Source organism: Tursiops truncatus, chromosome 13 (genome assembly GCF_011762595.2).
Source record: "Tursiops truncatus isolate mTurTru1 chromosome 13, mTurTru1.mat.Y, whole genome shotgun sequence".
Lineage (NCBI taxonomy): Eukaryota > Metazoa > Chordata > Mammalia > Artiodactyla > Delphinidae > Tursiops > Tursiops truncatus.
This window is the reverse complement of record NC_047046.1, coordinates 84,140,903-84,157,350: the sequence shown is the minus strand read 5'-3', so window position 1 is coordinate 84,157,350 and position 16,448 is coordinate 84,140,903. Positions and strand designations below refer to the sequence as shown.

The 16,448-nt window shown below is 40.9% G+C and overlaps 1 protein-coding gene across 5 annotated transcripts in view; it reads left to right on the top strand.

Annotated features, from left to right (window-relative positions):
• Positions 1–10,762: 10,762 nt before the first annotated feature.
• CYB5A (cytochrome b5 type A) overlaps positions 10,763–16,448 on the top strand; it is a 41,618-nt gene continuing 35,932 nt past the window's right edge. For 2 of the 5 annotated variants that reach the window (XR_002176808.3, XM_073790817.1), the window contains exon 1: positions 10,768–11,017. Coding sequence is in view for 3 of the 5 variants with exons in the window: in XM_073790817.1 (XP_073646918.1) it covers positions 10,889–11,017 (129 nt within the window). In the remaining 2 variants the exon portion in view is untranslated. Of the gene's footprint in view, positions 11,018–16,448 lie in introns of all 5 variants that reach the window. The other 3 variants (XR_012325473.1, XM_073790818.1, XM_019937211.3) reach the window with 3 other exon arrangements.

The window sequence follows — 16,448 nt, the reverse complement described above, 5'->3', positions numbered from 1 at the left end:
TACTTGAGGGTTGGGGGATAGATTAATACGATAAATGCGTAAAATGTCGGTCTGGAAGATGCTGATAGCTGCGCTGGGACAGGGAGACGGAGTGCCGGGAGAGGCCCTTTCGGAGGTCGCGAGGCCTCATGGAGAAGGTGACATGTAGGACAGAAAGGAGATGGGAGTGGGCGGCCACACACAGGTCGGGGGAGGACGTTGTAAGGGAGGGAATCCCGAGTACAAGCAGAACGCCTGCCTCAGGCGGGAGGGTGACCAGCTGGCTGCAGTGGAGCTGGAAGGAGAGGTAGGGACGCGAGGCCGGAGGTTAAAGCGGGTCAGTTAGGCTTGATAGGCCGTGTGTATTGTGAAAATGTATGGCATTTTTTTGGATCTTGATTTAAATAAACTATAAAAACTATTTATAAAAGTCAGAAATTTGCATACTCTGTATATTTAATTGTACTAAGGAATTATTTTCTAGATGGCAAAATAACATCTAAAGATAATACTTATAAGATCCTTATTTCACAGACGTGTAGAAGTATTTATGGATGAAATGACATATCTGGGATTTGCTTTAGAATGATCCCGTGGGAGATGAGGGTGGTGACAAAGAGGTAACAGAATTGGCCATGTTTTGATAATTGTTGAAAATGAGTGAAGGTTCCTATTATTATCTGTGCTTTTATGTATTTTACTATCTTCTCCACTTTTGTGGTGTGTTTGAACATTTCTATAATAAAAAGCTTTTAAAAACTTTTGTTTTTCAAAAGTAAAATAAAGTGAAGAGACAGGCCACAAGTTGGGAGAAGATATTTTCATAAAAGTAACCCACAAGTGATTAGTTTCCAGATTATATAAAGAACTCTCACAAATCAATTAGAGTAAGACAGTCAGTCATAGAAAAAAGCACTAAGGTCAAGAACAGGTATTTTGCAGAAGGAAGAAAAAGGATGGCTTATAAGCCTATGAAAAGATATTCAACCTCATTAATTATTAAATCTAAATAAGACCACAACAAAATACCATAGTATTGGCAAAATTTTAAGGGTTAGTAAGGATGCAGAATAAGATCGCCATACACTGTTGGAATGTAGGAATGTAAATTTGAAAACAATGTGATGTAATCTTCTGAAGTTGAATATTAACATACCCTTAGACTTAGAAATTACTTATATACACTTCCCCTTAAGAGACTCTTACATATGTGCACCAAGAAATATGTTTGTAGCAGCATTGTTTGTTGAATAAAATAAGTAAATGCAAAAACAAAATCCCAAATGTTCAGGGACAGGGGAACAGATAGATAAATTGAATTATATTTACAAAATTGGATATTATACAGCAAAGAAAAAAATGAACTACGTTTATATGCAATAATATGGATAAAACTTTCAAAATTAAAACGTGAACATATCATAAGTATAGCAGATCCTCTACATAGGAACAAGTTCTGTTCCACGAGCACGTTTGTAAGTCCAATTTGTTTGTAAGTCCAACAAAGTTAGCCTAGGTACCCGACTAACACAGTCGGCCATATAGTACTGTACTGTAATAGGTTTATAATACTCTTCACACAAATAATACATAAAACAAAAAATAAAGAAAACATTTAAAATCTTACAGTACAGTACCTTGAAATGTACAGTAGTATAGTACAGCAGCTGGCATACAGGGGCTGGCATCGAGTGAACAGACAAGAAGTTACTGACTGGAGGAGGGAGGGGAGGTGGGAGATGGTAGAGCTGAAGGATCGTCAGCAGTAGGAGACGGAGGGCGAGCTGCCATTTCACTCACGCCTGACGTTGATGGCACAGGTTCTGGTTCCTTGCTGGATTTAATTCTGTCTACCTTCTTGGAAAATGATCCAGTGATGTCTGCGTAGTAGCTCTTTTTTTCTCGTCATAGGTGACAGTAATACTGGATTGCATTCTGAATGGCTGTTGCAACCTCCGTTTACCATTCTACGTTTGGGTCCTGTGCCTCAAAAGCTAACATTGCCTCCTCAAATAAAGAAAATCCCCTTGCCTTTTCCTGCGTGGTGAATCTCTTCGGTTCTTCAGTTACTTCTTCCTCTTGTCTCTCTTCGTCCTTTCTCTGAGCTTCCAATTCCATCGGGTCGTCATTAGTAAGCTCCTTGTGTTGCACAGCAGCAGTACCGTACAGTAAAGTACACAAAAGCACAACCACTTGTAGAGGATGCACACACGTAACAATGTACGCCCGACACGTGAACTAACTTACGTGACTGGACACGTGAATGCACGTTCGCATCTTTGAAAGTTCGCAACTTGAAGGTTTGTATGTAGGGGACTTACTGTAGACACTTAGACAGTTTTTCGAATTTTTTTCGAAAATGACCACCTTTATATACCTACCACCCAGATCTAAAGATAGAACATTACCTGTATCCAGGAAGTACTCCTCATGTCCTCTCCCAGCCACTTACCCACTTCCTCTAGGGTAACTACTGTCCCAACTGCTAATACCATACATTAATTTTGCTTGCTTTGAAAAGTTAATGGAATCATACAACACAAACTCTTATATTCATAAGATTCATCCATATTGTTGAGGGCAGCAGTATTTTATTCATTTTCATTGCTGGATAGAGTTCCATTGTGTGTATATATTTATCCTTCCTGAGGTTGAAGGACAATTTGAGTGCTTCCAGTTTAGAATTATTATGAAGAATGCTGCTAAGACCATTCTTGTTCTTTTGTTTTGTATTTCCTTCTATTCAATATGGATGAATTTTTGAAACATAATTTTGAATGGAGAAGAAAGTTCCAGAAGACTACATACAGTATAATCCTATTTTTATAAAGCTCAATAGTTCTCCAGGAAAGCTGAATAAATTGTTTGTTGATATATCCATATGTGCAAAACTAATTTTTTTAATAGGCAAGGACATCATGAACACAATTCAGGATAATAATGATTTTGGGGAGGCAGAAGAATGGGATATGGGAGGAGCCCACTGTTCCCAAGTCAAGTGAAGGGTTCATTGGTGTTCATTTATGGTACTATGCTTCAAAATATATATGCACATCCATTTATATGTATAAAACATTACATCATAATTTTTAATTAACAAAAAACCACAGAATGTTATAGGGCCAGCAAGAATTTTCATCCAGGGAAAAATTTTCCTCACAGGATACATTTTGATGACAAGCTTGTGGGCAAGCTTATTCAATTTTCCAAGTATATGAGTTACTTAAGTTTCCCTTTATCTCACTCACAGGCATTCAAAATGGGAAGGAATGCTCTTAAGGATTCCACCCACTAGTTACCTGTATGTATCTTTTATAAAGATTAAGATTCTTGCATTGTGTTAAATCATGGTTAAACCGTTAGGACATGCAAAGATTAGACCATACTTTGTGGGTAGCCAAGTACCACATGAAAATGAAGGTCATTTCTCAGAAGAACCACCTGGGGAAGAGTCAGATCTTTAGACTGGAAACTGGAACTAAGATGACAAGACCTAGATTGGGCGTTACGGCTGGGTTCAGCATGCACCTTGGACTGGAATTCGAAGAACTGGGATGTCTGAGATTGTATTTATGGGTAGAGTATAATCATCTGCCCTCAAACATACAGAGGGAGACTGGGACTTAGAAGGAAGGGCCCCTACAAAGGGTCCTCACCGGGTGTGCACCTCACAGTCACCTGAGATTTGACAATCAGACAGACTTTTTGAATTGGCATCACTGCTTCATTTATTAAAGGTGAATGAACTATGTCAGGCTCTCATAGTGGAAAATTCTTTTAGGTTATCCTTTAGCAAAGTTCATTTGAATATTCTGGCTCTGCTGTAAGAAGGCAAAGAAAGGGCTCTTTATCCACACTTGTGCTAGAGTGTCAAGGAGAGTAGCGTAGTGGTAGGCGGTGGAGAGTGGTATCAGTAATCAGTGAGGGAATCAGGGAAGGAAGGGTATGGAGGGATGCAGTTGCATACCTAGAAAGAAGAAACTTTTACTTCCTTCTAGCGTCAGCCTTAGAGGTCCTAGATGGTATTTTTCTTTAGGTACGGAGCTGTGTTTCTGATATGGGACTCCCAGCTTTCGAGAACTCCACTGCCCTCTCCATCATTCATGTTACTTGTACACTTACGTGGCTGCATTGAGCACCTTGGACTGGTGTTAGGTCCACACGCTCATTCATTTTAAACTATTTTCATGCTGCTGTTGCTGCATTTAGCTTCTTTTCCCCACTTTCCTAAACTGGGGAAGAAATAAAACAGTTTTACTTTTTGTAGTGTTACCAAGCCAGGTTTGTTTGACATGCAAGCCAAACGCTGAGACCCTGAGGTTTGCAGCAGACAAAGGGTTTATTCTCAAGGCCACCAAGTGAGGAGATGGGAGAACTAATCTCAAATCCACTTCCCCAAAGGCAAGGGACTTGGGATATTTATGGAATAAAGCTGGGGTGTCAGGAGCACGGGGAGTGTGAGGAAAGGTAATTAGAGACAAGAAAAAGGTGAGGTAATCATCGTTGTGCAGCTAAGCTACAGGCTTCTTGGGACACGTGCTCAGAAAATGGTGGCATTAGCATGTTCTGAGGGTGGAGTTTTTGGCCTGACGTGAGACATTTTCGCCATCTTAACCAGTCTTAACTGTCTGGAGCTTGAACTGGACACAGCTGACTCCAAGTTCCCAATAAACAACTTGGGCAAACATCTCTTATTATTTGGGCTGTGTGACACTTGGAGTACATGCAAGTTTTTGTAAAGACAGTTAAAGCAAGCTTGGTCAGCAAGGGCAAGTTACAGGTATAATGGATCTAACTGATGATTACCCACCCCACCCCCATTTCAGTAGGTGTCCTGGGAAAAGTTAAAAACTTGGCTAATACTCTTGCTAGTGTCAGATAAATGAATCCACATTTCTCAGTATGATTATAGTGTAATTATGATTTTTCCAAGTACTCACATGCCATCTCCTATATCACATTTATACCCTTATTCATTCAAAAACATTTATGGAGCACGTGCTGAGTGCCAGGCACTGTGCTAGGTTCTGAAGATACAGATGTGACTAACCATTCCTGTCTTTTAGGAACTCTTGGTCCAGTGAGAAAGACAGACATGTTGACCGATGATGTAGTGAGTGCATGATAGCCATGATTGGGGAATAAAGGAGCAGAGAGGGTGCTACTTGGAGGGGAAGGGTGTGGTCAGCTCATGCTTCCTCCACAGTTGACTCCTAAGCTGAGTCAAAAAGGATCCTGAGTCCTTGGCCAGGATAAAGGAAGTAGGAGAAAGGAGGTAAGGAGAGTAAGAGGTAAACTTAAGGTAAGAGGCAAAGGACAGGGCTTGAGCAAGGGTATGGAAGTGAGGAAAGAATGCAGTGTGTTGGAGATCTAAAAATAGCTCACTGTTGCTAGGCTATAACGCTTGAGGGGGAAATGACAAAGGATGAAGCTAGAGACAGAGACAGATTTTGAATGACCTTGGATGTTCTGGTAAGGAATTTGAACTTTAGTTATTGGGAAACATTGGAATGTCTTAGGCAAATAATGATATGATCAGATTTTAATTATGGATCCATTACTCATGGAAGATGGGTCTGAGGAGTTCAAGACTAGAGGCAAAAAGCCTGTTAGGAAGTTATTGTAAGCAGATAGGCAGGTAATCATGAAAGGCAAATCTGGGGCAGTGGTAGTAGGGATAAAGAGGAGAGACTGACCTGCATGATTCCCAAGCTTCTGACTTGGGTGACCTGATGATGATAACACTATCAGCTGTATTTCATAGAACTGTCTAGAACCCTGAAGGCTTTACAGAGTTAAATAGGATATCTGGAACTTTCCTTATCTATACCATTTTACTCTTGTTCTGTTTACTTGTGCTGGAAACAAAAAGATTTTTAAAAAGAAGTTTAATATTGCAACCATGTACAATCAAACATCTAATCTTTTTATTTACCTGCTCCTACTTAAAGATGGACATACAAGGAAAATGTGCCTAAGACCGTATTTACAATAAGATGTCCTACATATAATTAACTTGTCTTTGTCTGAAGTTACTAAGTTGCCTTACCTCAGCAATGAACTTAAGACCTTTGTATTGACTTTGTGATCAGGTATCTATTATTTTCTGCTCATTTCTGCCTTTGCTATTCAACTGATTAGAGATTATCAACTGACATTCTGGTGTGTTATAAATATGCATGGATTAAAAAAACTTCAAGACATAAATGCTTTATTTAAGATGAATGAAAATTTTAAAAATTTAGAAAATTTTGGATCTTATTGCTAATAGATGGGGAATTGTTTGGAAATCAACTAAATAGGGTATACATACTAGAGATACAGATATTTTTAGAAGGGAAAAGTTAACCTATGCTAACATATTTAAAAGACATGGATTTAATACAAATTATCCATGTAGATAATTTGGAGTCCATCTTTTAAGAGTGCCCATTTGTTAAGAGGGAACCTGCTCTCTATGGTTATGACAAATATAATGATTTGTCAATGGGAAGGAAAGAGCTGATGAAGTGTTTCTTGTGTATTAGTGGCAGAAAGAATTAGAAAAGGAATAAAAAATGTAATAACGTTTGCTTATTTGTGCTTTATGGTAAAAGACTGAGTGCTTTCTACAGTATATTTTACCTGAGGAACTTTAGGAGTAGAGTTGGTTTTCTAAATGTTTATTAAAATTTCTTTGCTGGAGGGGAGGTCAGGAAGAGTTTATAAATTCTTATGTTCCTTTAATTTCTCAGGTTTGTTTGTTTCTAACTTTGCCTAAATTTACTTCACCTTGGAGCACCTTCCACGTAGGATGTTTCCTTATACCTGTGTTTTAGAATAAGGAAGTCTTGATCGATAATAGCACTTGCTAAAATCTGTTGATTGCTTTCTATGTGCCAGACCCTGTGCTAAGCATTTTATAAGCAGTGGTTTAGATGAGTTAACTGATTAGGTCATAGTCATGCATTTGATAAGTTACTAATCCAGGGATAAGACCAGGTCACTGGCACCAAAGTTTTGTTTTAATCACTTATGGAGTTATTTGGAACTGGGACTGAAATCTGAATCAGTCTTGACATTGGATTATAGAGGTAGCCATGCACTCAAGAGACTCATTGCTCTGCCAGAGTCACGGGGAGGTTCAGCAGACCTGGGAACTGTTAGGAAAATAGTATACATAATCTGGTTTACTTTTTTTTTTTAATATTTATTTATTTGGCTACGTTGGCCCTTAGTTGCGGCACGCGGGATTTTCATTGAGGCATGCAGGATCTTTTGTTGTGGCACTAGGGCTTCTCTCTAGTTGTGGCATGTGGGTTTTTCTCTCTCTAGTTGTGGCGCAAGGGCTTAGTTGCCCCGTGGCATGTGGGATCTTAGTTCCCCGACCACGGATTGAACCTGCATCCCCTGCATTGGAAGGTGGAGTCTTTACCACTGGACCACCAGGGAAGTCCCTGGTTTACTATTTTTAAAGCATTTAAGAAAGTTATAACACTAAATGCATGCATTTGGAAAGAGGAAAAGTCTCAATTCAATAATCTAAACTCTCACCCCAAGAGACTAGGACAAAAAAAAAAAAGAAAGAAACCCAAAGCAAGCAGAAAGAAGGACTCAATAAAGAGCAGAAATCAGTGATATTTTAAAAAAAAAGGAAAAACAGTAGAGAAAATCAGAGACAGAAAGCTAGCTCTTTGAAAAAATCAATAAAACTGACAAACTTCTAGCAAGGCTGACAACAATAACAACAAGAAGAGTGGTCAAATTACTACTACCAGGAATTAAACAGAGGATATCACTGCAGACATTGCAGACATCAAAAGATAATAAGGGACAACTATGAACAACTCTATACATAGATTTGACAATTAAGATGAAGTGGACCAATTCCTCGAAAAGTACAGACTACCACAATTCACCCAGTATGAAACAGATCTGAATAGTCTTATAACTGTTATGGAAATTAAACTCATAGTTTAAAACTTCCTGAAAAATACATCTGCCAGCCCATATGATTTCACTGGAGAATTCTATCAAGTTTTTAAAGAAGAGTAACACCAATTCTACACGTTCTCTTCCAGAAAAATAGAAGAAAAGGGAATACTTCACAACTCATTCTGTGAAGCCAGTATTACTCTGATAGCCAAGCCAGACAAATACAATGCATAAAATGAAAACTACACACCAATATCTCTCATAAATATGGATAGGAAATCTCTTAACAAAATATAATTCAGCAATACATAAAAATTACATATCTTTTCAGCAGGTGGTGTTGGGAAAGCTGGACAGCCGCATGTAAAGCAATGCAGTTAGAATACTCCCTCACACCATACACAAAAGTGAACTCAAAATGGCTTAAAGACTTGAATATAAACCATGACATTATAAACCTCCTAGAAGGGAGCATAGGCAAAACATTCTCTGACATAAATTGTAGCAATGTTTTCTTAGGTTAGTCTCCCAAGGCAACAGAAATAAAAGCAAAAATAAACAAATGGGACCTAATCAAACTTATAAACTTTTGCATAGCAAAGGAAACCATAAATAAAATGAAAAGACAACCCACAGAATGGGAGAAAATATTTGCAAACAATGTGACCAGCAAGGGATTAATTTCCAAAGTATACAAACAGCTCATACAACTCAATAACAAAAAAGCAAACAACCCAATCAAAAAATGGGCAGAAGACCTAAATAGATATTTCTGCAACATAGAGATGGATAATAAGCACATGAAAAGATGCTTAACATTTCTAATTATTAGAGAAATGCAAATCAAAACTACAATGAGCTATCACCTCACACAGGTCAGAAACAATACAAATAAGTCTACAAATAATAAATGCTGGAGACGGTGTGGAGAAAATGGAACCCTCCTACACCATGGGAATGTAAATTGATGCAGCCATTATGGAGAACAGTATGGAGGTTCCTTAAAAAAACTAGAGTTACCATATGATCTTGTAGTCCTGCTGGGCATATATCCAGAGAAAACTCTAATTCAAAAAGAGACATACACCCCAATCAATATTCATAGCAGCACTATTTACAATAGCCAAGACATGGAATCAACCTAAATGTCCATTGACAGATGAATGAATAAAGAAGATGTGGTATATGTGTATATATATACACTCACACATATGTACAGTGGAATACTACTCAGCTGTAAAATAGAATGAAATTATGACACAGCAATATGGATGGACCTAGAGATTAACATACTAAATGAAGTCAGAGAAAGACAAATATCATCTATATATGGACTCTAAAATATGATACAAATGAACATATTTACAAAACAGAAGCAGACTCACAGACATAGAAAACAAATTTATGGTTACCAAAGGGGAAAGGGGGTGGGATAAATTAGGAGTTTGGGATTAGCAGATACAAACTATATATATATATAAAATAGATAAACAACAAAGTCCTACTGTATAACACAGGGAACTATATTCAATATCTTGTAATACACTATAACAGAAAAGAATATGAAAAACATATATATGTATGTATAACTGAATCACTTTGCTGTACATCAGAAACTAACACAACATTGTATATTAACTATACTTCAGTTTTTTAAAAAAGCAAATAAAAAAATTATACATCGTAAGCAAGTGGGGTTTATTTCAGAGATGCAAAGCTAGTGCAGTATTTGAAAATCAATGTATTCCATCATATGAAAAGGCTAAAGACTATTTGGAATGTTTGGAAAAATGTCTTCCATGGCCTTGCATTCCTATGGAAGAGGTAAGCAGGGGGACAGGAAGCTAACATTCATCAGCAACTAGTGTGGAAGAACTGTGCTTAGTTTATGGGAGGATGACCTACATGTGTAACCTATTGTGTAGTTCTTTTTGGAATTAAATACCATTGCCGAAAAAGACCTTAATAAATATCAGACGACTTTTTAATATGCTGGAATTCTCTCCCCCGCCTTTTTAAAATAGAACATTTGTAAATCTTCCTATCGGTGCCCAGCTGGGGAGGTACTGTTCCAGACTCTATTCCAAGAGCAATCAATTATTTAGGATTTACCTTAAACAATATACTGTTGAGAATAGACAGGAGACACTAATACAAGTACTCGCCTAGTCAGGGTCAACAGCGAATAACTTCAGAGCGACATATGTCCTACGCACATTAGGACGTTTTTGCTTTTATAGAACAATTTCCCTGGGTTTGTTTATCCTGTGAGAATGGGGCAGTTCTGGGGCAGTTCTGGGGATGGGTCGGGAAATTACAGAGCACTGTTCTGGGCAACACACTTGTTTTGTCGAGGCTACATGAGGTAGCTGCGTCTTTTACCGTCCACGAGGCTCGTTTACATCTCCTCTCACACTAACAGTCCACCTCGACACTCGCAGCGGAACGACTTTGTTACAAATTAACGCCCAGCTCTGCCTGATCTGACCTGATTGGGAAATCGCGGCGATTTTGATGTGGGGTCGCTGCCCTACACAAGATGGACTCTGCGCCCGCCCCGTCGGACCCTCCCTCGTCGGCCACCTCGCCTTGTCCGCCACGAACACCCACACCCGAGGGCTCAAGCCTTGGCGCCCGATCTCCGCTCCACCGCCTTCTGCGCAGACACGAAGGGAGCCCCGCCCTCCGCGTGCTCGTACAGCTGTGACTGTGAAGGGCACCTTCTGCAGCCAATCAACACTCGCGAACTGGGCGCGGCCCGTTGGAGTTGGTGGAGTGTCGGCCGAGGGCGGGATCCTTGAGTGACACGAATTTTGGCCAATCATCGGAGGCCTTGCTTCGGCCTCCCCCCCACCCCCACCCCAGTGCCTGCCTCCCTGCCCAGGCGCTGAGTAGCGCCGTGGGGAATGTCCCGGGGTAAGTTAGCGGAGACGCCGGTTGAACTCCGCCCGGCTGCGCTGCTAGTTCTAGGGCCTGAGGCTCGCCGCGTTCCGAAATGGCAGAGGAGTCCGACAAAGCCGTGAAGTACTATACCCTGGAAGAGATCCAGAAGCACAACCACAGCAAGAGCACCTGGTTGATCCTGCATTACAAGGTGTACGATTTGACCAAATTTTTGGAGGAGGTGAGTTGGTGGAGGCAGGATGCCGACTGGAGTTTGGGGGTTCCCTGTCGAGACTTGTCGTTCGCAGCGTGGTGGGATTGACCTGCCCGGCTCTATGTGCGCACCTGAGTGTGTTAACCAGTGCGTGCGCACCCGGCTTTGCACACCTGGGAGCTGCTCCCCGCGTCTGCATACTTGTGTGTGCACCCCCTGAGTCTGTACACCTGGGAGCGGACCCCGAGTTTGTACACCTGAGGCTGCGCGCCCGCGTGTTCACACCTGGAGGTGCATAAGCCACTGCCGCGACCAGGTGAACCAATTTAGCAGCCCTTGTAGGGCAGAAACTGTCTCCTGAGACCCTTCGCGGGCATGTAGGAGAGCACCACTTCGCACTTCGTGGGAAACAAAATTTCATCTGGAGCTGTCTTCCTAAGAGAGAGCGCAACTACGGAAGGATTTTTGAAGATCCTTTTTATCCTTGAGTGTGCATAGACCAGGTCTTCATCTAGGACAGGGGTCGTCCCACTTATTATTCCTGGAGTGGATTCCTAATTGGAGCCGGTTGGAGACCACCCACCTTGAGAGCTGTGGGATCCCACAAGAGGGGACCTTGAGTTCGGAGGTCCAGGTGTGGTCTGCGCCGGCTCTCCCCCTGGCATCCACAAGCCCACCCCACCATCCACGCCCACCCACCCGCTGTTCACCTAGAGGGCGCCCAGTGATATTTAAGGTATCCAGTGACGACTTCGGTGAGGTACAGTAGTCGACTCCTGCGAGTGAGCGTGGGGGTATGTGTGTGGCTTTGATGAGGAGCAAGGGGGAGGGACAGAGAAGTGAAAAATGCCAGTGCGACTTCATCCTTAAGCAGCTTTGGGAATTGTAAAGTAACTTTGCTTAACTTTGAGGAAAACATTTCTTTGATGAGATTCTTTGCGTTGATTATAATTTTTGCAATAAATTCTAAGGAGTTTTTCTTTGCTGCCTCTGGCTGTGTTATATCACTGTGGGGGAGTTTCAGTCATAAATCTTCATGTAACACTTACTCTCCTTCATTTCCCCAGACAATAGACAGGAATGTTTAGTGATGGGAATTTTCTACATAGTTTGTGAGGAAAATGAAGATAGAGGCCTGGTCTGAGCTGGATCACAATTTATATCAAAGGACATTGGTTTTGTAGAGAATGTTTTAAAAAAAAAATTTTTTAAAGATTGAAGTTGATGGTTATTAGTAAGATATATTACTGTTAAATTGTCCTCAGGTGATGTGCCAGAAGGTAAAATAGTGTCCTGATCTGGTTAAGAGTGGTTTATAGTAGGGGGTCAGATCTGATCTGTCCTGTTCCTTCTGCTGAGCTACAGAGCTTATTTGCTATTAGAGATTCTTGAACTAGTAATCCTGCATCATAAGGTCAGGTCTAATTGATACCAGATGTCTGCTTAAAACTGTTCCTTCCCCCTTCCCATGGTATATGTAATTGTAGAATTTTAAGATCCATTGTGTGCTTTCTTTATTTGTGTCTATAAAAAAGAATAGCATTTATAAAATAATAGAATATTTTATGTTATGAAGCTTTGCCATTTTTTTCTTTCTTTTTTGTGGGGGTCTGTCCTATTCATTGTGTTGTACAGGGGGCCTCCATGGTCTCCCCCCACCAGATGCCAGTATCACAGCCTCCCCCCGTTGTGACAGCCAAAAATGTCTCCAACTATTACCAAATGTCCCCTTGGGGACAACAAAGTCACTGCTAGTCAAGAATCACTGCCCTAAGATATATTTTGCATAACTTTTATGGATACATTTCTCAGGAGATAAGGAAGAGAAGATGATTAAGCTTTACTAAAAACCATTTACATTTCATTCTTATGAGGCAGAAAAGGAATTGCACAAGGTTTTCTAAGCGAAACGGGAAGAGATGCAAACCAGCTGTTCAATGGGTGAATTAGCTGACAGCAAATTCCTTTATTTTTCACTCAGTTTTCAATACTCTTTCTTTAAAAGTAGCTTGGGGAGAACATCTCTCAAGAAAAATGGGATGAGTCGAGTTTATCACTAATATTTGATAACTAATACTTATAGCAAGATAACTCAAAACTACTGTTTATAGTGAGATACATAAAAACAAGTTTACAGCGGTTCCTATAAACTAAACTTTTCTTAATTGCTTCTTGGTAGAAACTCCCCAGAATAGCCTATCTGTGACACCACTGCTCTCTGGTACTCACTCACGCCCTTCCTTTTGATCAGTGATCCTGTATCTGCTGAGTTCTTATAGTGGAGACTGTGGAACTCGAGAGGAAGAGATATCAGTTCTATTCTCCGAAGTTTCCGTTTGAGGAAGCAGGAATAACACAGAAAACAATGCATGGGCAGGGATTACACACAAAGCTGTGCTGTATCAGCCAGAGTCTAGTTCAGCGGTGGGGAGTGGACCCAGCGTGGGCGTGTGAGGCGTCAGGCATCGACTCTGGTGAGTAGGGCCTAACATCGACGGTGACAGACCGGCTCCCAGAGCTGGTCTGGATTAAGGTAGAACAGGACAGTGGCTGACATTGTGAAATGGGACCGATCAGAAGGATGAAGGTATGCAGCGAGGAGGAGGCTCCTGCAGCCTGTTCTAGCTGGTCATCGGCGGTGCCAGCCTTCCCAGAGCATTTGATTCTACTTTTAGGGGACATATGTTCTATTTACTGTTTTCACTGTCTGTTTTCACTTTTTGTGACCATCTCTGATTAATGCAGTGTCCTAGGCTTTGGCTTCCTGCCCCAGCTTAGCCATCCTAGGATTCCCTGCCAGTGGCTTACTGCATCTTCAACATCTCCTTCACAGACCTGCAGGGCGCTCTGCCAGAATTTTCACTTCCTCCTAGATTCCTCCTGTTCCGTTGTTAGGGCAGTGCTATTTATCTCATCCCTTCTCTTGAAACAGAGAAAGGAGCCCAGAAGATATGTTTCTCCCCCCTTGCCCTGCCCCCTTTCTTCCATCATTTAAAAGCTCCAGAAATTCATGAAGGCTTTGCGTGGTAACTAAAGAAGATTCTACTTTCCCTAACTTACCCAAATATGAAAGAAGTTTTTTGTTTGTTTTTTGCCTTCCTACCTCTAAATAGTGAACTTTCATTATGGGCTAGGTCTCCGTATATATCATAGATCTATATGCATGTCTGTATTCATGTTGAGACAGTATATACTGTGATGGATGGAAGGGGGTCCTAGTCTGTGCCTACGCTCTCTATGCCTCATATGCCTTATTTAACGTAAAATGGGAGGATGACAATAGTGCCAACTTTGAGGGGTTATGATAAGAAACAAAATAATGCTGGTTAAACATATAACACAATGGCAGGTGTATGGTCTTCACAGTAAATGCAAACTCCTATACCTGTACAGGTCAGCATGGGGTGTGGCTTTCTTTCTGTAGCACCATATGCAGCTGAGTGCTAACATGAGATTTTAGGTGAAGGTGAAAATCTGGCAGGTGATGTTGAAACAGGAGAGCATTATAAAAATTATACCTTCTGGGCAAGAACACAAGTGAAGTTTCTAAGTTGTGCAGTGAGCTCCATCTCCTGAAATAATAGCCTTATAAAGCTGTTTTGTTTTCCAGAGAAGGGTAGACACCTGAGAGGGAAGATTGGCTCCTTATTACTGGCAATCTCAATAGCAGCAGGTGTTCAGTTACTATCTGATACTGATCTATGAGATTATGAGCCTTGTTGCCTACGTATTTTTTGAAAATTTATTTATTTTATTTATTTATTTTTGGCTGCGTTGGGTCTTTGTTGCTGTGCGCGGGCTTTCTCTAGTTGTGGCAAGCGGAGGCTACTCTTCATTGCGCTGTGCGGGCTTCTCATTGCGGTGGCTTCTCTTGTTGTGGAGCACGGGCTCTAGGCGCGTGGGCTTCAGTAGTTGTGTCATGTGGGCTCAGTAGTTGTGGCTCGTGGGCTCTAGAGTGCAGGCTCACTAATTGTGGCGCACGGGCTTAGTTGCCCTCTGGCATGTGGGATCTTCCCGGACCAGGGATCGAACCTGTTTCCCCTGCATTGGAAGGTGGATTCTTAACCACTGTGCCACCAGGGAAGTCCCTGCCTACGTATTTTGAAGTAGATGGGTTTTGTTTTTCAATTCTGAGTTATAGTTTTTGAACTTATATTTGTGAATTTGAGTCTTGTCATTTCTGATTATATCATTAGCAGGGTTAACGACTGTAGAACTTTGAATGAAAATGCAGGCATTTGGGGCCAGGGAGAAAAATGGTTTGCTTTTCCCTTTCTGTGAGTTGGGCAGTAGCATTTATTCAGGTCTTATGAGTGCTGTGGAACATGAGAAGAAAATATCACATAATTGATGGCAGTAATATTAACTTGCTTTCAGTTCAAGTCTTTACATGTTTAATTTGTGAAATAGACACCTTCCTGAAAAATACTATAAAGCATAATATTTTGTGTCAAGTTGTCCTCCTTTACATGATCAAAATGGAAACTTGTTTCTGTAGAACTTTTTCTGGTGATCTTGGGATTCTGATGCTCTGTATCTGCATCTTAGATGTTCTTTAACAGCATTCTGCCTTACAAAGCTGTTGGCTTCTGACTCACTTTTGCCTTTTGAGTCTTAGGCAGTATTCTCTGTAGCAGGTTTTGTTTTAAGGACTTACTTTTTGTTGTTTTCCTTGAACATGGCTGCCTGCTTTGCAGAGACGAGTGGTTCCAAGCCTGGGGGACCTCAGTGCCCTGGGGAGCCAGGAGGAGAGTGTGGGTGCTTGAAACTCAGTGTCCTTAATTTTGAAAAACACAGAGGACCCTACATCTTTACTGTTGGTAGGACTGTCATATTTAGTGCTAAAATCCCAAGTGCCTTTGTTTTTTTCAAGGAAGTTTGATAATATCCTGAATCTTATACTACTATAAAGCTGCAGTTGCAAATATGTCTTTGATGAGTGTGAAATGGAAAAGTTATTACTATTTAACATACATAGTTTGGTAAATAAACCTCAGAAAATATGAAATCCATAGGAGGAAAATGTAAAGGGATCCTTGGTGGTAAAGGTGGTTCAGGCATCTTGGGTAAATAGCCATCAGAGCCTCATCTCACAATGGTGAATGTGAGAATTTATATGTTGAAAAAATCCAGGAGCTGTGAGCACATTTAAAGTTGTGACACTGGATGAGATGGCCGAGGGAAAGTGGAAAACACTAACTCTGTGACTAGGGCAGGGGACCTAAGATAACTAGTACAGCTTTAAAAGAAAACAGACATCCAGTTGGTACACAGCTGCTGTTATTTGCTTTGAGATTTCCCCCCAACCCCCATATCCAGGGTTCTCCATAGGAACCAGGGAGAAAGTAAAGGGAAGTTGTGAAAGAATAAAAAGAAAACCTTTGGAAGGTCAAAGGGCTAAAATGTGCTTTTCTTTCCATCTGCTGTCGTTTTACTGTGTTGCCTTCTAGAAGGTGGA